The sequence below is a fragment of the Phyllobates terribilis genome, unplaced genomic scaffold (assembly GCF_046119375.1).
Source record: "Phyllobates terribilis strain yellow unplaced genomic scaffold, ASM4611937v1 Scaffold_1__5_contigs__length_1240528914, whole genome shotgun sequence".
Classification (NCBI taxonomy): domain Eukaryota; kingdom Metazoa; phylum Chordata; class Amphibia; order Anura; family Dendrobatidae; genus Phyllobates; species Phyllobates terribilis.
Genome location: NW_027362761.1, coordinates 1,031,372,089 through 1,031,395,797, shown reverse-complemented (window position 1 = coordinate 1,031,395,797; position 23,709 = coordinate 1,031,372,089). Strand labels below are relative to the sequence as shown.

At 40.6% G+C, this 23,709-nt stretch overlaps 1 protein-coding gene across 1 annotated transcript in view; it reads left to right on the top strand.

The window, feature by feature from the left end:
- Positions 1-451: 451 nt before the first annotated feature.
- The window catches only part of RXFP1 (relaxin family peptide receptor 1), a 575,874-nt gene continuing 552,616 nt past the window's right edge, over positions 452-23,709 (top strand). The window contains exon 1 of the mRNA XM_073644759.1: positions 452-733. Within this exon, the coding sequence (XP_073500860.1) occupies positions 685-733 (49 nt within the window). The 5' untranslated portion in view covers positions 452-684. The remainder of the gene's footprint in view (positions 734-23,709) is intronic.

Here is a 23,709-nt window from a genome sequence, read left to right as displayed (position 1 = left end):
AATAACAGCACACAGCTTGATAAGTGACACATCGTTGAAATCTGTATTAACCCCTAAATCATGCTGTCTTCAGATTACTTAGAAAAAACCTGCTGACAGAATCCATTTAACAGATTAATTGGCACATCTGTTAGAGGCAGATCCTGGTTGTATGTCACTTCGATTCTCACACATTATCACCCCATGAGTTTGCTTGATACATCTGGTCCCCAACTTCCTCCGCACATGTATGTCAGATTTCAGTAAGAGGTTAATTGAATGAGCAAGATGTAGTCATCCATCACTTAGATTCTGATACAAAGATTAAAGGGGTACATATTCCATGGTAGTTGTAGTCTATACTTTACTCAATTTACAACTTTCACAGAGCAGACTATTAATAAGGAAAGTCTCTACATTACTCCGGCAATCTCCATCTCTCCTCCCCCTCACTTCTCCCTCTCTTCTCTCATTCACTTTGCAATGTGTATTCAGTAGGGTCAGAAAAGAGACAAGGAATAAGGAGCAATTAAAGAGGTAGCTGAACAAACAGAACTAGAAAAGGCTAGAAAGGGAGGGAAGCTGCTTGTGTGTGAGCTCTTGGTGCTGCAGCCAGAAATATTGGCTACTGAATCCACTGAATGATCTACCTTCTGAACAGGGCAGACAGCCTTTCCTCCATTCAGTACCTTCTGCCTCACAGATATGCTACCAGGATTCCTTCTTTATCTCGCCTGGATTATTGGAATAAACTGTAAGTAAATTTGCTATAACTTACTCATTGTACTCATGCAATGCCTTACTGGAAGTGTAACTTGCATCATACTGAATTTATAATTATTTTGGAGCTAGAAATAAACTTAAATAACAATGTAATATAAAATATAACACTTCCAACATTGGAATCAGTGTGAAGAGGTAATTACATGGAGAGAATGGAAGTAGATTTGCAGATAATTTTGTTTCATGCCTCTGTGGCTCCTTTGATCTGCAGCAATGTTTGGGGGATTTTAATGAAGTAATATGTTAGCGATGCTCTTTATGTGGTGTATTATATAGTTTATAATCACTGATAGTACGTAATATGTAGGTAATATGGGAATAGTCGAACAGTTTACTTTTTTTGTAAATCACACACAAAACTAAAAAAAAATCCTGTGACTATTTGAATAGACTTTTGTAACTAGAATTTTTATTGCTTTATGAATTTATAGGGTGAAGATTTATATTTATCAGATGCTCGATTTTTATGAGCAGTTTTCTGTTACTATTCCAAGATGTTGCTTTCTTGTATTCAAAAAAAGCAATACATATTCTGCCCTTCTGTAAAAATGTACATTTTATTGACATGGATGAAAGTAATACTCGACTAACTGATAATATTGTTGAAAATGGGAAGATGTTTTTCTAGGACTTTTATAGTTCTCATGATTGCATCAAATTTGATTATATATATTATACTCAGTTTCATGCCTGTTGGCATGAATTTAGGTTCACTAAGGTTTTTTTTTATTTTTATTCCATTTTTTAATTTTTAAACTCATCATAAAAGGTTAGATAGAGGTCCTACCTTTGTGACCCACACTGTTGCCAAGGTGCTACAAATCCCAGTTCTTTACTGAAGATCAGGGAGAGCATGCACTGCACTTCTCCATAAAGATTAATAAGATTTATTTGGCTGTTACTTAAACACCTAACTTACTTTTATGACCCATCTGACTGCGTGTAATAAAAGTCATGGAATACTACCTTTAAAAAAAATAGCTTTGTAGTGCTTTACTTAAAGTATTTGCACATCTAATGCTGTTTTATAAATTGATGTTTTATAAATAACTAAATAAATTTAATTTATAAAGAAACATTTTTTCACATTTCTATGGGGGGTCTCTATACAAGCCCAATCCAGAGCCATGGTCATGAGACCAAACATAGAAATGTATTGGACATTTGGATGGTAAATATTTCCTCCAGGTCTTTAATATTAAACCATGCTCCAAAGTCATAAAGTGTCCCTTTTCCTATCTTAGAGCCGTACACCTCCCTCAATTATGTTTATTTATTTTTTTATAAAAAAGACAATTTGTTCTTGCAGTCAACTCAATTGTAAAATGATGATGACCTTCCAAATTACGACATTGGTAAACTACACACAAAGGTTGTTTGTCTTTTCATAGACATAAGCTGCTTACTGCAAAGATTGCCAAGCAATGGTTGTATTTCAGAAGGGAAATGGAGCCATGTACATGAGAACATTGTGCAGAACATATTTCATATATAACACAAGTTTTTTCTTAAATTGGTTTAATAAAATAACAAAAGGAAAAAACAATTTTAAGATGAAGGATGGGTAATTATACAGTGGTGGCCAAAAGTATTGGCACCCCTGCAATTCTGTCAGATAATACTCAGTTTCTTCCTGAAAATGATTGCAATCACAAATTCTTTGGTATTATTATCTTCATTTAATTTGTCTTCAATGAAAAAACACAAAAAGAATAGTCCTAAAGCCAAATTGGATACAATTCCACACCAAACCTAAAAAAGGGGGTGGACAAAAGTATTGGCACTGTTTGAAAAATCATGTGATGCTTCTCTAATTTGTGTAATTAACAGCACCTGTAACTTACCTGTGGCACCTAACAGGTGTTGGCAATAACTAAATCACACTTGCAGCCAGTTAACATGGATTAAAGTTGACTCAACCTCTGTCCTGTGTCCTTGTGTGTACCACATTGAGCATGGAGAAAAGAAAGAAGACCAAAGAACTGTCTGAGGACTTGAGAAACCAAATTGTGAGGAAGCATGAGCAATCTCAAGGCTACAAGTCCATCTCCAAAGACCTGAATGTTCCTGTGTCTTCCGTGCGCAGTGTCATCAAGAAGTTTAAAGCCCATGGCACTGTGGCTAGCCTCCCTAGATGTGGACGGAAAAGAAAAATTGACGAGAGATTTCAACGCAAGATTGTGCGGATGGTGGATAAAAAACCTCGACTAACATCGAAACAAGTTCAAGCTGCCCTGCAGTTCGAGGGTGCAACAGTGTCAACCCGTACTATCCGTCGGCGTCTGAATGAAAAGGGACTGTATGGTAGGATACCCAGGAAGACCCCACTTCTTACCCTGAGACATAAAAAAAGCCAGGCTGGAGTTTGCCAAAACTTACCTGAGAAAGCCTAAAACGTTTTGGAAGAATGTTCTCTGGTCAGATGAGACAAAAGTAGAGCTTTTTGGGAAAAAGCATCAACATAGAGTGTACAGGAAAAAAAAAGAGGCATTCAAAGAAAAGAGCACGGTCCCTACAGTGAAACATGGCGGAGGTTCCCTGATGTTTTGGGGTTGCTTTGCTGCCTCTGGCACTGGACTGCTTGACCGTGTGCATGGCATTATGAAGTCTGAAGACTACCCACAAATTTTGCAGCATAATGTAGGGCCCAGTGTGAGAAAGCTGGGTCTCCCTCAGAGGTCATGGGTCTTCCAGCAGGACAATGACCCAAAACACACTTCCAAAAGCACTATAAAATGGTTTGAGAGAAAGCACTGGAGACTTCTAAGGTAGCCAGCAATGAGTCCAGACCCGAATCCCATAGAACACCTGTGGAGAGATCTCAAAATGGCAGTTTGGAGAAGGCACCCTTCAAATATCAGGGACCTGGAGCAGTTTGCCAAAGAAGAATGGTCTACAATTCCAGCAGAGCATTGTTAGAAACTCATTGATGGTTACCGGAAGCGGTTGTTCGCAGTTATTTTGGCTAAAGGTTGTGCAACCAAGTATTAGGCTGAGGGTGCCAATACTTTTGTCTGGCCCATTTTTGGAGTTTTTATGTGAAATGATCAATGATTTGATTTTTGCTTCATTCTCTTTTGTGTTTTTTCCTTGCAAGCAAATTAAATGAAGATAATAATACCAAAGAATTTGTGATTGCAATCATTTTCAGGAAGAAACTGAGTATTATCTGACAGAATTGCAGGGGTACCAATACTTTTGGCCACCACTGTATATGGTAAAGTGAATAAAAGAGGGAATACTCCAAAAAGCTGAAAAGAAATATATAATCTAAGAGTAGGAACAAAAAAAGTGATGGACAGTGTAAAAGTCCTTAGTTCATTGACAAATTTAGTCAATGGAGAATGTATAATCGTGGCAGTCTATTTACCTCAAAATGGGGCTCCAGGAGTGAGACGACCCAGTTGGACATGCCCTCATTTCTGTGGAGTGATGGGAACCTTTCTTTTCATTCTCTTTTTCTTTACATAAACAAAAAAGGGGCAAGCAGCAGGAGTTGTGGAAAGTGAATAAGAAGAAAAGTTTGAACATGGGATAGTGACTGCAAAGCTTAGTAAAACATAATTTATATATTTTAATCTCTCCTCTCTGTTGCAGAGATATTAGCTTGTAAAGTTTAGGTTATAATTTATGTCAAGTCTAAGGGACCTTATTAGATATTTTTATTGGGGGCGTGTACTACTTCCTCTGCATGAGGTTGACCAATCATAAGCAGGGAGCAACCAACTGGGAGAAAGGAACACACCCCCACTATTGGTTAGACCAGATTTTTTTGTGTGAGACAGGTAATGACAGTCTGTTCTTCTCACTGATCTCATTGCAGAGGGCAGATGGGCAGTTCAACAAACTGACAGAACTGTGAGAGGAGCTGCTGGACGTGTTTGCAAGGAGACAAGGTTCAGCTCTGTTGTATCCCTCCTCCCCCACACTGACTACTATGATATTAAAGCTGAAAGCTGTATGTAATTACACTCATCTTTGTTCTACTCCCAGCACTTTGCAGTGAGACCAATGAAAAGAGACTTTCTGTCATTTCATGTGTCAAACTGAGAAACCTGCATATATATTATACTATGGATTGGGCTTCTACTTGTGCACCTGCCGTCAGGAGTGCTGTGCTCTACTACTACATGCCATCTCCAATCGTCAATATAGTTATGCAGTCGACTTATGCTCAATATAGTTATGCAGTCGACTTATGCTTGATGGACGAGGCCGCAGCTGCTTTTACTACTAGGCCGGAGATTAGGGGGCTCACAGTGAATGAATGCATTATGTTCGTCACTTCACCATGATGCTGAAAATATATTACCCATAAATATCAGATCAATGCAAACCCCAATATTCGTCACTGACCACTGGATCCAGAGTGTTTAAGATAATTCCTTTGAACAGAGAAAGCTTTTGCCACGGGAAGCACTTCCCCATCTCTGAGTATACTAATCCTAGACTTTGTGGCTGCGCTCAGCAGATCCTCTGTCATAATTGCCTGTTCATGACAGGAGGTCCTATCCCCTATCGCAATTACCTATTCGCGACAGGAGGTCCTACTTCAATGGAGGTTGAAGTGTCAGCTGTTTCTCACTTCCCCAGTTATAATTAATCCCATATGTTCAATGTGAGGATGATGTGTCCCCTCTCAGGAGATGTCTTTATGGATTTTACAATTTTTTTCTACAGCATGCAAAATTAATAAATTAAGGATACATGAAAGTTATAGGCACATTTATCTGGTTTGACCTCATGATTGCATGCTACATATTTATATGTTAACAAATAACATACAGTACAGACCAAAAGTTTGGACACACCTTCTCATTTAAAGATTTTTCTGTATTTTCATGACTTTGAAAATGGTACATTCACACTGAAGGCATCAAAACTATGAATTAACACATGTGGAATTATATACTTAACAAAAAAAATGTGAAACAACTGAAAATATGTCTTATATTCTTGGTTCTTCAAAGTTGCCACCTTTTGCTTTGATGACTGCTTTGCTCACTCTTGGCATTCTCTTGATGAGCTTCAAGAGGTAGTCACCGGAAATGGTTTTCACTTCACAGGTGTGCCCTGTCAGGTTTAATAAGTGGGATTTCTTGCCTTATAAATGGGGTTGGGACCATCAGTTGTGTTGTGCAGAAGTCAGGTGGATACACAGCTGATAGTCCTACTGAATAGATTGTTAGAATTTGTATTATGGCAAGAAAAAAGCAGCTAAGTAAAGAAAAACGAGTGGCCATCATTACTTTAAGAAATGAAGGTCAGTCAGTCCGAAAAATTGGGAAAACTTTGAAAGTGTCCCCAAGTGCAGTTGCAAAAGACATCAAGCGCTACAAAGAAACTGGCTCACATGAGGACCACCCCAGAAAAGGAAGACCAAGTGTCACCTCTGCTTCTGAGGATAAGTTTATCTGAGTCACCTGCCTCAGAAATTGCAGGTTAACAGCAGCACAGATTAGAGACCAGGTCAATGCCACACAGAGTTCTAGCAGCAGACACATCTCTACAACAACTGTTAAGAGGAGACTTTGTGCAGCAGGCCTTCATGGTAAAATAGCTGCTAACAAACCACTGCTAAGGACAGGCAACAAGCAAAAGAGACTTGTTTGGGCTAAAGAACACAAGGAATGGACATTAGACCAGTGGAAATCTGTGCTTTGGTCTGATGAGTCCAAATTTAAGATCTTTGGTTCCAACCACCGTGTCTTTGTGCGACGCAGAAAAGGTGAACAGATGGACTCTACATGCCTGGTTCCCACCGTGAAGCATGGGGGAGGAGGTGTGATGGTGTGGAGGTGCTTTGCTGGTGACACTGTTGGGGATTTATTCAAAATTGAAGGCATACTGAACCAGCATGGCTACCACAGCATCTTGCAGCAGCATGCTATTACATCCGGCTTGCGTTTATTTGTACCATCATTTATTTTTCAACAGGACAATGACCCCAAACACACCTCCAGGCTGTGTAAGGGCTATTTGACCAAGAAGGAGAGTGTTGGGGTGCTACGCCAGATGACCTTGCCTCCACAGTCACCAGACCTGAACCCAATCGAGATGGTTTGGGGTGAGCTGAAGGCAAAAGGGCCAACAAGTGCTAAGCATCTCTGGGAACTCTTTCAAGATTGTTGGAAGACCATTTCCGGTGACTACCTCTTGAAGCTCATCAAGAGAATGCCAAGAGTGTGCAAAGCAGTCATCAAAGCAAAAGGTGGCTACTTTGAAGAACCTAGAATATAAGACATATTTTCAGTTGTTTCACACTTTTTTGTTAAGTATATAATTCCACATGTGTTAATTCATAGTTTTGATGCCTTCAGTGTGAATGTACAATAGAGAAAAATCTTTAAATGAGAAGATGTGTCCAAACTTTTGGTCTGTACTGTATGCCATAAAAAAGTTAGAGGCTTTACAAATTTTTAAAGGATTTATATTCCTTAGAAATAATCCACTTTGCATTGTGAAGACTCAGAAAAATATTGTTAAGGATTCCTGGCCAAGCCAATTATGGCAAAAGCCCAAATCTATGATGAATATACAACACCAGCTCTTGGGTTACTTACCATTTGTGTGCCCGCATTAGCTCAATTGAACATTTTGTCTTATTTGATGGGAAAAAAAAAACAATGCATAATTAATGCTTAAATGAAATATACATTTGATGAATCCTGCAAACTCCATTTGGGCACTGGCATTGCTGGTCTTGTGACAGATCTAGAACTTTGGGTTACAGAGGCAAATTGACTTTGGAGCCTAAGGGAGTACAGAAGGTCCCTGCAGACTATATTGGAAGACCACTACTATTAAATACCCTTGATAGTTGGAGACCATGTGGGAATTTTTTCATTGGTGTCCACAAGCTTCAAGTTAGTTCATGGCATGGCACAGGTGTCAGCAAAGCTACAGATAGCATTGCATGATATGTTCTGTGTCTTGTAAAATAGGCCTATGACATGGATGTCAATAAAGCCTTTTTACCTGCTTCTGCATTGTACTCTGTCTTTATCTATGTGGTAGCTGAACTGCCTTGTCTCACAATCATATGTGTTGGATTGTTCAGTGCTCCAGAACACACTTAATTCTACAACCATTCTGCTACACTGTTTTGTTTCAACTGATCTCATCTGTTTCCTAGGAAGACATTCCCAAGATAGAACAACAACCTGAAATGTGTCATAAATACGTCATACCCAACACTTTATTAATATACTGTATGTCCAAATCATTATTATATATTAAGCCACTAAAATAATTAAAAATAACAAATGCTCAACGTAAAGTGTCTCAAAGAAATATTATCTTTATTTGTCATTAACTTATAATAAACCATTAGTATGAAAAGACATGAAGATGAATCCACACCGCAAGAGAAATATGCAGATGACCCTACAGGTATATCTAAAGAGTTTTACTTCAGGTTTAATCCTCTGGGGCAGGAGGGGATTTATTTAATTGCTAAATTTTGGTGAAGCAGCAGAAGTGCTTTGTGAAGGACATTTAGCATGTTCTCCCTAGTGGTTTATACATTCTGAAGTGCTGATGCCCAATGAGTAGTAATTCACTCACCGCCTGATGAAGCAATTTCTTCATCTGGTGTTTAAGGCTATGTGCCCACGATGCAGAAAGGCTCCGGATTTTTCCTGAGCGTTTCTGCATCTCCCTGGCAGAAAAACTCATGTGGATTGTACATGCGTTTTCCTGCCAGGGACAAGCGGATGTAAAGCGTTCTTCACATGCATTTCCGCATGCGGGTTGACAAGCGCTGTCCAAGCGATTTTAGCATCACTTGGAAAGTGCTTGACAACTTGGTCACACTATATAAATCCATGCAACCGGCATGGATTTATATAGTGTGACCCCAAAGAATGGTTAAAAATAAAAAAATATATATATACTTACCTTCCGATCGCCCCCACAGTCTTGCTTCCCTCCGTCCTGGCTGCCGGCATATTGTGGTACACTGAAGGACCTGCCGACGTCAGCATCATGTGACCCGTCACATGACTATGACGTCAGCGCAGGTCCTTCAGTCCACCGCGATCTGCCGGCAAGTGAAGACGAGTGCACCGCGGGCCGTCAGAAGGTAAATATACATATATTTTTTATTTTATTCTTTTTTTTACAGGTTCTATGGTACCCAGGTCTGGATGAGAGTCTCCTCTCCTCCACACCTGGGTACCATCCGCACATTGGAACGCATGGAATGTGCATCTACATATACAGTGATGTGGAATCCATGCGTTCCAATGCAAGTCAATGGCGGCGAAAACGCAGCGCTTCCGCAAAATAATTGGTAGTGTTGCGTTTTTTTCCGCAATGATAATCCGCAGCGGAAATTTCCTGATTATCATTGGGGGACATGGCAGGCCTTCTACCATGCATTTTTTAAGCGTTTCTGCAGCTTTTTTTCCGCTGCGGAAACGCTTAAAAAACACATCGTGGGCAGACAGCATAAGGGTCAATTCCCTCAGTTTAGAGGACATTCATGGTCTGGTCTATAACTTATTGCAAGCATTTTTCTGACTTTAATAAGTTTTTTTGCAAAAAAAATGTTGCCCTTTACAAGAAGTGAGGACTGCTCAGTGGAAGGGGTGGTGCTCACGATGGCCCAACATATGTAGCAATGGCCCAGAAAGTGATGTTATTTATAACAGAAGTCTATGCCGGCTTACTGCTGGAATACATTTAAGACTGTAGCACACAGGCAGCCCAAAGATGCACCAACTTCATTATGAGGCATGCACCTCCTAATGAGTTTGGTGAATCTTACTCCAGGTGCTGTTTCTTCATATCTAGTGTAATTAGATAATACTACTGCATAATACTTTGCCAGCTGTTATAGAAATGATAAATTGATCAAATTTCTATCTTGATTGGCCATTCTTTGATAGTAATTACTGTATAGGCGAAATGCACATCTGTGTTTGGTGACCACTTCTTGGTAGGTCCAGTAAGCTATATGATACATATTCATTGCATTGACACTGCACAGCATTGACACTATTATTATTAAATTACATTCATATTATTATTATTATATTACATTAATATATCTAATATGGGTGTTATTTTCACTTAGTGTGAAAAAAAACAGTTTTCCCTTGATCTCACTATGTGCTCACTATTTCATTCTATATTGTTTCATACTTTTATTTTGTTTATATATATGTCTTACATGATATGATATGACTAATAGTATTGAACAAGCGTGCTCGTTTAACCCTTTAATCGAGCACTCTCGGGTGTTTGCCGAGTATTTTCGGCGTGCTCAGCATCTATGTTTGAACCATTGCAGCTGCATGTGTCACGGCTGTTAAACAGCTACAACACATGCAGAGATTGCCTAACAAACAGGCAATCCCTGTATGTGTTGGAGCTGTCTAACAGCTGTGACACATGCAGCCGCAATGGTTCAAACATAGATGCGGAGCACGCCGAAAATACTCGGCAAACACCTGGGAGTGCTCGAATAAAGGGTTAACAATACACGCTCGCTCAACACTAAAGTCCAATGTAGCATTTTTGCTATTACACATACACTATCTGATGCTATTTTTATGTACTTTGTCCTGTGCTGCTCTGCACTTATTTTATAAATCTTTACCCCCTAATATAATATTCAATAAAATTATGTTGATATTTATCTTTGAATGGTTACTTATTTTTCTATAGGTTCTTCTAGATTTAAGATTTTATCACACAGGCTTCCCAAAGATGCACCAACTTCATTTATGCATGTATCTCTTTATGAATTTGGTGAATCTCACTCCAGTGGATGTTTCTTCATGACTTGTGTAAAAACACTAATCTGTAATACTCAGTCCCTCAGTGTCTACTGCTTGATAGAAAATAGAATATTGTACAGTGCTGTGCAAATTAATTGGGACAAAGCATTTTTTAAGCAAAATCGTAAGTTGGTTACCAGTCAGTGATTCAAACCAGTTTTAACTGCTTTGAACAGGTGTGAGTGTACAACCTTGAGTAATAAAATATGTTTTGACTGGTTTTAGTCAGAAAATAACAGCTAGCTGCCCCCTCAGCTTCAGTTGAGAGCTTGTTTCTGTGAGGAGTGGTTTAGTGTACTTTTTTTCTCAGTGTGATTCATGCCTGTAAAAATGGATGTTACTCCACGGAAGAGGTCTAGAATTATTACGCTTAATGAACATGCAATTCTGACTGTAAGAGAAATTGCTTCCACCGTTGGTATTGGAAAATCTACCGTTTCAAGAATAATTCACAGACACAATGAAACTGGATCGTTTTCCCCAAAACGAAAAGGGAAATGTGGAAGAAAAAGGAAAACGACACCAAGAACTGATAAAACACTTATCAGAAATAGTAAAATTAATGCAAGAAAAACAAGTAAAGACCTCCAAAGAGACTTGTTTGCTGCAGGTATTGATATTAGCGATTCGACTGTATGGCGCAGGCTTCTGGAAGTTGGTCGGAGGGCAACAAAGCCAGTAAAGAAACAACTTCTGACATCTCCAATGAAGGCAAAGCGACTCGCATGGGCAAAAAAATATAAATCTTTGACAACTAGCCAGTGGAAAAAGGTAATTTTCAGTGATGAAACCCATCTTTTTGTTCAAGGGTACAGAACAAGTGTTGTTAGAAGAAGCAAAAATGAACCATTGCGAGCTGATCATATTCAACAAACTGTAAAACACCCTCAAAAACAGATGTTTTGGGGCTTTTTTTACCCCTGATGGTACAGGGAGCTTATTTCCTGTTGATGGTATGATGAATTCATCCAAATACATAGTCGTTTTAAAACGTTTTATTGTGCCATTCATGCGTAAATTTGAAGGGACATTCCAACAAGATTTGGCTCCATGCCACAATTCCAAGTGTGTGAAGAAATTCCTGGAAGAAAATAAAGTAAAAGTGCTGGACTGGCCTGGCAATTCACCAGACTTAAATCTTATAGAAAATTTGTGGAGCATTGTGAAGAGACGTCTTGGCAAAATGGACTGTACAACCAAAGAACGCTTGATAAACCGTGCCATACAAGTGTGGTTCCATGATGAAGAATTGAAGAATTTATGTAAAAACTTGGTAGAATCAATGCCAAAACGCATTGAAAATCTCATATCTGCTAAAGGAGGACATATTTCTTACTAAAATTAGTATGTAACAGTGCATTATAACATTTTATTATTAAATATTCAAAAATATGTGTTTTTTTGCTTTGTCCCAATTAATTTGCACAGCACTGTAGGTCCACTAGTGTCGATGTTTGGAATGGTTTTTCCTATTGTATACAAATTAAACAAATAGCAACTGAGCACCATCAATAACTACGATTTCTTTCTTCTCCATGGCATGTCCGATAAACTATTAGGCGACGATTCTTAGACATTTTTACTTCGCAATGCGAAGTTGCGCAATAATTTTGCAACTTTTGGCGATTTCACAGCACTTTCAAACTGCTCTGCCTAAGTGGGCACAGAGTGGTGAGGAGACGGAGCAGGATAGGGCATAGCCAATTCATCAAAACTGCGGGTGTTTTGCACAACTGAAATACTACTGCACACATTTCTGGCTTGGCATATAGAGGTTCACGCCTCTCAGAAGAGATCTGTGTTCCCCAACCCCGATCCTCAAGATCCACCAACAGGTCACGTTTTCAGGATTTCCTTAGTATTGCCAGGTGATGGAATTCTTGCCTGTCCTGGTGATGGAATTATGACCTGTGCAATATTAAGGAAATCCTGAAAATATGATCTGTTGGTGGCTCTTGAGGACCGGAGTTGGGGAACACTGGCCTTGATCATTAAGTGGCTTGAACCTCTTGTTCTCCATCAAGACTAGCGTAGTGCGACAGTGCACTATGCCAGGCTTAATGATTCAACCTCAAAATGTCATTTCGATTTGGATAGAAGTTATAAGGGATTGATCTTGTTTTTGCTCTCTATAATTTACTAGATAAAAAGTAACAATACATAGTAAGGTTGCTGTGGGTTAATCCAAACTATGATAATTATATTTTTATACAAAACATTAAAGATGTTATTCTAAGCTATATTATCAATACATTTATGCATCAATTATTCTGCTCACCTTACGGACAATCAGCAAGGCATTTACCATGGTCTTCAATAGATTATTTAATGTGTGATATGAACTTTAGATTTTGCAAAGCTTGAGGAGTAAACACTACAATACCAGTCATAAGCAATTGCTATTCTATGGGAGACCCATGATGAAGCCTTTAATGAACACACAGCATGTGCAATTATGTCTGGAATGCTTTTATTCCCATTTTACCTTCAGCACAGATATCAATATATTATACATTTAATTTACAGTGGAGGAAATCATTATGGACATCTGACAACACAACTGCACATGATGAATAAGTCTAAGTAATGTAATTCCCATAGGTTTCTTGGAAACCTTGTAAGCATTTCCAATTAATTACTAGATCTATTAAGATAAAATTGTGTGAGTAATGCATTTAATTTAGGAAATTTACTAAAATTTCAGTCTACAGTTCAGTGAATTCTACACACAATTTATATTACAATATGTATTTTCATATTCACATTCATTCACATTATCAGCTTGGCAAATAACTTTTAAGAAGGTGTATCACATAGAATAAAATGGATGAAGTGGGACTGTGGAAGAAATCTGGGAAGACAATAGCACAATTCACATTAATTTTTGCCCACGTGTTTAATTTCCATTAGTTTTTTTAAAAGATGAGAGTAATAGAAAAAAGTTTCACATCAGCTCACCAGTGCGGGCAATTATCCACGAGGGGTGCGGTGCACGGAAAGATCCTGGCTCCGGTATCCAGGTAAGTATGGAATATGGACTTGTTATAGAGCATATCAATAAATAATGTTTTTAATATTTTTTATATAGAAATTCTATTTTTGATTTTGGCGGTAGCTGGATACATTTTCATTTCCATTCAATTTTAATGGATATGTTAGACAAGCTAGCAATACTCTGGTTTCATGATATTAGATTATACTCACTGTGGAAACAGTGGAAAAATGCATTTTTTCCAATGGGTGTCGTTATTAATTAGAAAGACAAATAATTAATTTTGTGTATCCAACTATTAGCTACAAGCCTATTATACTAATTATGGGTGTTGCTCAGTGAGTTATTGGCCACGATACTCTTGCAAACACCCAAATGTCTTGCAGATTAAATACTACTAACTTTGCTGTAATTAACCCCTACCTAACATGGGACATACAGTTACGTCATATGTCAGATCCCTCACTATGATGCGGTCATCTTTATCTAGCCAAGTGAAAAAAATGTCAATAAACACAAATATTTATTTTTCAATGCTCCGGTTAAGTGCCCACGTAGGGTTATTGCGGTGTTTTTAAGGCTGCGAAAACGCCGCGAAAACGCTTGTAAAACAGTCTGCCATGCAAAGCAATGTGAATTCGGATGTGCTGTGCACATGACGCGCTAATTTGCGCGCCAAATTTGCATTGCGTTGCAAAATGCAGCATGACCATTTCTACCGCGATTACGCTGCAAATTCGCAGCCATTGAGGAACCCGCAGGTATATGTGGATTTGCTGCGTTTCAATTAAATTCAATGGCCGCAAATTTGCAGCATAATCGCGGTGTGTGTGGTACCCGGGATGAAGAAGAGACTACAACTCCTCTTCATCCCTGCTACCACGCGGTGAAAAAAAGAAATAAAAAAGTTAAAAATAAACAAAACCTGTATACTCACCTCTCTGGTGGCCCCCGGTCTGCTCCCGGACACGTCTTCTCTCCTTGGCGTCCCGCGGTGTACTGTCAGGACCTGCTGTGACGTCATTTAGTCACCTGATGGTCACGCGACCACTGACGTCAGTGGTCAGGTGATGGTAGCGTGACCATCAGCTGACTAAATGACGTCACCGCAGGTCCTGACAGTACACTGCGGGACGCCGAGGAGAGTGGACACCGCCGGGAGCAGACTGGAGGAGACCGGAGAGGTGAGTATACAGGTTTTTTTGTATTTTTAACGTTTTAATTCTCTTTTTTTTTTACTATAGATGCTGCATTTAAAGCATCAGTTGTTCACACATTATAAATCCATGCCGGTTGCATGGATTTATATTGTGTGACCAACTTGTCAAGCACTTTTCCAAGTGATGCTCAAAATCACTTGGAAAACTGCTTGAAAAAACGCATGCGAAAACGCATGTAAAAACGCTGAAAAAAATGCTTCTCTCTGGCAGAAAAACACATGTAAATCTGCATGCATTGTTTTCTGCCAGAGAGAGGCAAAAATGCTCTGCATCAAATCTGCTACGTGGGCACATAGCCTCCAACTGCTACGGAACTATTGCCTTGGAACACAATAAACCCTATTTAAGTGGCTGTTCCATGAACAAAGTACATTTTAATCAATAGATCTTGGAATAATAAGTTCCACAATCGGATGTGTTAAGAAAATGTTCCTGTGCTGAGATAATCTTATAAATGTGCCTCTGCTGTGTACTGTGTAATGGCTGTGTCTTACCATGTAGGACTTGGTCGGTGCATATCACAGTTATTGTCCAGGGAAGGAAATAAAACACATTTTTAACACATTAATTTGTAGAACTTATTATTTTAAGATCTATTGATTAAAATGTACTTTGTTCATGGGAAAACCACTCTCACCTCTTCACACCATGGCCTATTTCAGTTTTTTGTTTTTGTGTTTTCCACCCCTTATTCCAAAAGTCATAACTTTTATACATTTCCATCAATATAGCAGAATGAGGGCTTGCTTTTTGTGAGACGAGTTGGACTTTTGAATGGCATCATTGATTTTACCATATAGTGTACTGGAAAATGGGCAAAAAAATTCCAAGTGCAGTGAAATAGCAAAAAACTGCAATTCCACAATTGTATTTTGGGTTTTTTATTTACCATGTTCACTATATGGTAAAACTGACCTGGCAATATGATTCCCAAGGTCAGCACGAGTATGAAGAAACCAAACATGTATAGTTTATTTTTGAAGTAGGTGTTGAAAAAAAAAAAAAGTTCTTGCCTTTATCAACATTTTCCGAGACCCATAATGTTTTCATTTTTCGTGATATGGGGCTGGGTGAGGGCTTATTTCTTGCACCCTGACCTGATGTTTTTATTGATACCATTTTCGGGTAGATACGATGTTTTGATCGCCTGTTATTACATTTTATTGTAATGTTGCGGTGACCAAAATATCATAATTCTGGCGTTTCGATTTATTTCTTGTTACTCTGTTTACTGATCGGATTAATTTATTTTATATTTTGATATATCGAACATTTCTGAATGCAGTGATACCAAAAATGTATATTATGTACATAGGTACATGTAAAAAAGAAAAAAATACTAATGCTCATATCCCCACTCATTTCATTGGCCCCTCCTTGTCCACTGTCTGGTCCTCCTTGCCACATCTCCAGCCTGGTGTTCACTCTAGGACAAGACTTCTGGCGATGAGCAGGCTCTGGAGTTAACTACGCATGCGCAGTGACCTCTAGGGCCTGCAACCGGAAGTCATGGCCTAGAGAGAACATTGGGTCAGAGACACAAACGCAGGGAACCAGACACATGACAGAGCGCAGCAAGGGTGAGGTGAGCAGTGAAGTGAGTATTTAAGATTGCAGATTGATTATATTAGGTGGGTGAAGGAATTATGTTTGGGAATGTAACAAATTTAGACTTATTTAAATTCTGTCTGGTGTAGCATAAATATACATATACATTTATTAGAGGAAATCATTTTTGTAAAGAAAAAAAATATTAGTAGGATTTTCCTGCAGTACTAAATGCTGGGGGTCTCCCAGTGATTCTGAGAGCAGGGGTCAGATCTTGCAGAGCCCAGTCTTGAATGGAGTGAACGTGCACATGTTCCGACTCCACTCCAGTCATTGCCTATTACACTGCCCAAACTAGTCAAACTCTGTGTTCGGCTTTCTCTGGCAGTCCCATAGACAGTAAAGGGAGTGAGGGTTAAGTAAATGGACTCACTCTCCATTGAAGACTGGATTCAACAGAACTCTGCTTCTGGGTTCCCTCAGCCTTGAGCTATCAGTTAGTTATCCCCATCCTTTTGATATAGCATAATTTACTAAGTTGGGCATAATCCTTTTACTAAACTGTCAAAAATATGTATTTCAGTATTATATATCAGAATATCATAATAGTAAAAAAAAACTCTTAAAAAAAAGCCTCATGCCTCCTGTGAATTAATTCATTCATGACAGATAACTAATAGTAAACCAAGTGGAACATTTGAGGTCGGACCATTTAGCGTTGGGTTAAGGCTGTCAAGTTGTTGAACCTGTAATATAAATGAAACCTTTGTGTCATGTAATGCATTTATTAACAAATGTGTTCTTCTTAATGAGAGTATTTTTCTTTTAACTTGACTTTAATTTCTTATCGCTCTTTAAGCTATTAAATCACAGTGTGAAAGTGTCGTGAAAAAGTCAGAAAATAAATGATTGAGAAGCATTTTTCAAATGGGAATCGCCACAGGGATCACTTAATCAACTGATTGTCTTTGGTTAGGCTCCCAAGAACCAAATCAAATACTAGATTTTGCCGGGAGAAGCCAGAGTTAGTCAGACATTTACCTGCCGCTGTTGCAGGGGAAATGAATATTACATGTTAGCCATTTAGATGAATATCTGTTTATTAGAGATGAGTGAATCAGGGAAAATTCTAATTTACAGATTTGCGTGAACTTTACTGAGAAATGCAATTTGAAGAGAACTTATTCTCCACAAACTCATCCCAATATGAAGTAGGTGTAATAATAATAATATAAATAAACAAAAAAACAGCGTCATCGTGTCTAGAGATGAGCTTTGTTCTACTCGAACTGTTCGCCAATCTCAAATTCGAGCTGTTTTGGGCGGTGTTCGAGCCGGTCGGCGAACACGAACAATTTGAGAAAAATTCGGCTGTTCGAGGTTATGTTCGATAACTGTTCGTGCACCAAAATCATAACTGGATTTTTTCTCAGTAATGATGAAAATTAATGTTAATACGCAGTTTGAGTGTACAGCGGGGCGGGGGGAGGGGCAGGGGATGGATCTCTGCAGGAACAATGAAGATCTCCATTTTTTTTTCTCTTTCCCGCATTTGCAGTGGGGAGGTGCAATCTGTCAGCCTATCAGCAGCGCACACACGGAGCGAAGTGCTTTTTTTCACACAAGCAAGGGCATGTGTGATTGGCAGTGTATGTCACATGTCCTTGCCCTATAAGACCAAGCCATTTTCCCCGTCGCCACCATTTTCTCACTGCTGCAGCTGCGTGTTAGACGGCACCGCTGTTGCTGTGTGTGCTATACCTTGTTAATTTCAAGCCAATTTTCTCTGAAATCTACAGATAGCTTGGGAGTAGGGAATAGTTGTGATTGCAGTCCTTTTAAGGACTAGGTTACAGCATTTCCTACGACTTTTATCAGGGAGGTCTGTGCTCTTAAATAGATAGGTTGTGGGAGTAAAGACTAATTGTAATTGGAGTCCTTTTCAGGACTAGGTTACATGAGTTCCTATCAGTTTTTGCCAGGCAGGTCTGTGCCAGTGCTGTGCAAGTTTTTTTCACAGCATTTGGCTGAATCTAGCAAAGCTAATCCTTTTTGGCCTATTGCAGAGTGTGTTAGTCAGTGGAGTAGCCTATCTGTGTTGCAAGATATAACACCTGTGTATAGAATACCAATTTTTTTACTGCACCTAGTGAAGTAAAATCTTTTGGGCATAGCATCATTCTATTAGTCCATCTATACTGACCTCCATCAGGTTGCAAACTGAATATAATTTTTTTCTGCATCTAGCTCTGAAAAAATATTTGGGCTTCTAGCGGTGTGTGGGACTTGGTCTATTAGTCCATCTATACTGATCTCCATCAGGTTGCAAATTAAAAATAATTTTTTTCTGCATCTAGCTCTGAAAAAATATTTGGGCTTCTAGCGGTGTGTGGGACTTGGTCTATTAGTCCATCTATACTGACCTCCATCAGGTTGCTAATTAAAAATAATTTTTTTCTGCATCTAGCTCTGAAAAAATATTTGGGCTTCTAGCAGTGTGTGGGACTTGGTCTATTAGTCCATCTATACTGACCTACATCAGGTTGCAAATTAAAAATAATTTTTTTCTGCATCTAGCTCTGAAAAAATATTTGGGCTTCTAGCGGTGTGTGGGACTTGGTCTATTAGTCCATCTATACTGACCTCCATCAGGTTGCAAATTAAAAATAATTTTTTTCTGCATCTAGCTCTGAAAAAATATTTGGGCTTCTAGCAGTGTGTGGGACTTGGTCTATTAGTCCATCTATACTGACCTCCATCAGGTTGCAAATTAAAAATAATTTTTTTCTGCATCTAGCTCTGAAAAAATATTTGGGCTTCTAGCGGTGTGTGGGACTTGGTCTATTAGTCCATCTATACTGACCTCCATCAGGTTGCAAATTAAAAATAATTTTTTTCTTCATTTATCTCTGAAAAAATATTTGGGCTTCTAGCAGCGTGTGGGACTTGTTCTATTAGTCCATCTATACTGACCTCCATCAGGTTGCAAATTAAAAATATTTTTTTTCTGCATCTAGCTCTGAAAAAATATTTGGGCTTCTAGCAGTGTGTGGGACTTGGTCTATTAGTCCATCTATACTGACCTCCATCAGGTTGCAAATTAAAAATAATTTTTTTCTGCATCTAGCTCTGAAAAAATATTTGGGCTTCTAGCAGTGTGTGGGACTTGGTCTATTAGTCCATCTATACTGACCTCCATCAGGTTGCAAATTGAATAAAAAAAATTTCTGCATCTAGCTCTGAAAAAATATTTGGGCTTCTAGCGGTGTGTGGGACTTGGTCTATTAGTCCATCTATACTGACCTCCATCAGGTTGCAAATTAAAAATAATTTTTTTCTTCATTTAGCTCTGAAAAAATATTTGGGCTTCTAGCAGTGTGTGGGACTTGTTCTATTAGTCCTTCTATACTGACCTCCAGCAGGTTGCAAATTGAATATAATTTTTTTCTGCATCTAGCTCTGAAAAAATATTTGGGCTTCTAGCGGTGTGTGGGACTTGGTCTATTAGTCCATCTATACTGACCTCCATCAGGTTGCAAATTAAAAATAATTTTTTTCTGCATCTAGCTCTGAAAAAATATTTGGGCTTCTAGCGGTGTGTGTGACTTGGTCTATTAGTCCATCTATACTGACCTCCATCAGGTTGCAAATTAAAAATAATTTTTTTCTGCATCTAACCCAGCCAATAGTTTTGGCCTAATACCACAGTTTGGCCACTCAGCTCTGCTCGGTTACCATCCATTGTTTTTTTGTGCAAACAACTCCAGAGTTGTGAATTAGTTAACCACCAAAATGAGTGGAAAAAGGCCTGCTGCTGGTGGAAAGGGGAATAGGCGTGTTGGGAAGGGGAAAAAAGGTTGTGTCCGTGGGGTAGGTGCAGAAGAAAAACCATCTTCCAGCCAAACTAAAATGTCTACTTCTTTTAGCGGACAATGTGATAAGATCCCTTTCTTACGGCCACGCCAATCGCTACAAATTCCAGATGAGGCACAAAAACAGCAGGTGCTTCAACGGATATCAAGTGCTCCTTTAAGTGGGCTCTCCTCCACATCAACTTCAACATCACAAATACTCCAGTCCTCAAAGGTGTCACCCAAATCGCACTTGCTTCCTCACAGCTCCCAAATCTCCAGCTGCCCGTCTGAGTATGAGGTAGAACAGATGGTTGAGTCTGCAGAGCTGTTTACTCATACTATAGCCTGGGAATCAGAGGTCGACTCCAGCGCTTCTGTGAATCCAGACGAGGAAATGATCTCCACTGATGCCCAGAATCTTTATGAGTTGGATCCAGGACCAGACGCAGAAGGTTCTGACCATAATGTAGACCCTCATTCCCAAACTGTAACTCCTGTTGGTGGAGACAATGAGGAAGACGATGATAAGACTCAAATACCTGATTGGAGCGACAACTTTAGTTTTTTGTCAGGGCAGGAACAGGTTGGCTCTGAGGACGACGGGTGTGATAACGCACAGGGTGATGATGATGAGGTCGGAGATCCCACTTACTGTCAACCCACAGTCAGCCAAGAGATGAGGTCAGCAGAGGAGGTGGAGGAAGATGCTAGTGACGACGAGGTCAGGTTGCGCCTTCCTGGACAGAGACGTAGTACTGGAAGCACGTCAACAACTGCATCCTCAAACACAACTCTGCCTCTCACCACAAGTCGTGGTGGCTCTTCAGGTCGCATGGGTGCTAAGCCTTGCATAGCCTGGGCATTTTTTCAGATTGATAAAGATGACCCAACTCGTGTTATCTGTAACATTTGTCAGCAAAAGCTAAGTAGAGGCCAAAAAATACATAGTTTGAGTACTTCATGCATGAACCGGCACATGGACATGAAGCATAAGTTGCAGTGGGAAGCTCAGTGTGCTACAATGCGGTCTAGCCGGCCGGGCCAACCACCGTCTGCCATATCTTGTGCATCCGCGGCCTCTTCATCCTCTGTGACTGGGGGGACAGCAGTCACACCTGTTTTGGGGCGCAGACCTGCCACCTCTTTACCCGCAACAGCCAGCGTGATTGGCAGGTCATCATTTTCTTTGGAGGTGGTAACACCAGCTGGTCTTGAGCGCTGTCCGACATCGATAGCACCACCTTTGGATCAAGGCAACCTAACATGTCCGCCTGCATCTTCCTCACAGACCGGCAGTTTGCCGGGGACACCCTTATCAACCCCGTCTAAGCACAATAGCCAGCCCTCGGTCCCTCAGATGTGGACAAGTAAAAGACCATTTCCTCCTAGCCATGAGAAAGCTAAGAGGTTGAATTTCACCATCTGCAAGCTCTTGGCTACAGAAATGCTGCCTTTCCGCCTGGTGGACACAGAGGATTTTCGAGACCTTATGTCCGTCGCAGTGCCCCAGTACCAGATGCCCAGTCGGCACTACTTCTCAAAGAAAGGTGTGCCTGCGCTCCACCAGCATGTCGCACACAACATCACCGCTTCTTTGAGAAACTCTGTGTGTGACAGGGTGCATTTCACCACAGACACTTGGACGAGTAGGCATGGACAGGGGCGTTACATGTCGCTGACTGGGCACTGGGTAACTATGGTGACAGCAGGACAAGGGGCTGCTGTCCAAGTCTTGCCGTCCCCACGAGTTGTGCGTCAATCCTCTTTATGTCATTTTTCCACCACTGCTTCTGCCTCCTCAACCTCCTCTCGGTCTTCCACCTGCACCCAAAGCCTGTCTGGTCATGCCACAAGCTTTCTAACTGCGCAAAAGGGATCCTGCACACCTCCTTACTATGCTGGCAGTAGGGCTCAATGTCATCAGGTGGTTTTTACATTGAAATGTCTGGGAAATGTGAGTCACACAGCTGAGGAGTTGTGGTCAGCTCTGGAGAACCAATTTCATGAATGGTTGTCTCCACTGGACCTGAAACCAGGGAAGGCCGTGTGCGACAATGCTGCAAACCTGGGTGCGGCCCTTCGCCGGGGCAATGTCACACACGTGCCTTGTATGGCTCACGTGTTGAACCTGGTTGTCCAGCAATTTTTAGCCCACTATCCCAGACTAGATGGCCTTCTGCAGAGGGCACGGTCGCTGTGTGCTCACTTCCGCCGTTCGCATCCCGCAGCTCAGCGACTTACATCTCTACAGAAGTCGTTGGGCCTGCCACTTCACCGGCTAAAATGCGATGTGCCTACCCGGTGGAATTCAACTCTGCACATGTTGCAGCGACTGTGGCAGCACCGACAAGCCCTGGTGCAATACGTTCTGACGTATAGCCTGGGCCAACGAGATTCAGAGGTGGGGCAAATCACGCTGGAGGAGTGGTCTCAGATCAGGGACCTATGCACCCTTCTGCACAGTTTTGAAATGGCGACGAAGATGTTTAGTGCTGACGATGCCATTATCAGCATGACTATTCCGGTGATTTACATGCTGGAGCACATGTTAAACAGAATTCGGAGTCAGGTGGTGGCACAAGAGGAGGTGGAGGAAGTAGAGGAGGAGGAGTTGTATGCGGAAGGGCTAACATCTGCAAGGTCCAGACGGTCGGCAGCACCAAGGCGGCAGGCATGTGAGGGTGGGGGAGATGGTTTTACCAGGGCGCATGGTAGCAGCCAAACTAGTGAGGAAGGTGCAGGAGCCCAGGAAGAAGTGGAGGACGAACTGATGGAAGACTCATCAGATGAGGGAGACCTTGATCACATTTCTGTTGTGCGAGGTTGGGGGGAGAGGACAGAGGAAGGAAGCATGATTGTTACCTCGCCACCAACACAACAGGGACTTGGTGCTCCTGGATGCGCAACACACATGAGTGCCTTCTTGCTGCACTACCTGCAACATGACCCTCGAATTGTGAGAATTAGAAATAATCCTGACTACTGGGTTGCCACACTGTTAGATCCCCGGTACAAAAGTAAATTTGCAGAAATTATTCCTGCCATAGAAAGGGATGCACGCATGCAGGAGTATCAGCAGAGACTGTTGCAGAATCTTACATGTGCTTTTCCACAACATACCAGTGGTGCACGTAGTGAATCTCACAGTTCCAACTTGCCAACCGTGGGACCGTCAAGTGTTCAGCACTCAAACCGTGACAGAACCACAGTATCTGCTGGTAACATCAATTTTGCGGAATCATTTCACCACTTTTTTAGCCCATCCTTTGCAAGGCCACAGGAGACAAGAAGTCTGACACATAGTCAACGCCTAGAGACGATGGTACAGGAGTATCTCCAAGTAAACATTGAAGCCACGACTGTGTCACTGGACCCTTGCTCTTTTTGGGCTTCCAATCTGGATAAATGGCCGGAGCTAGCCACTTACGCCTTGGAGATCTTGTCATGCCCCGCAGCCAGCGTTCTGTCTGAAAGTGTGTTCAGCGCTGCTGGTGGTGTGCTGACAGATAAGCGCACGCGGCTCTCCACTGATAATGTAGACAGACTCA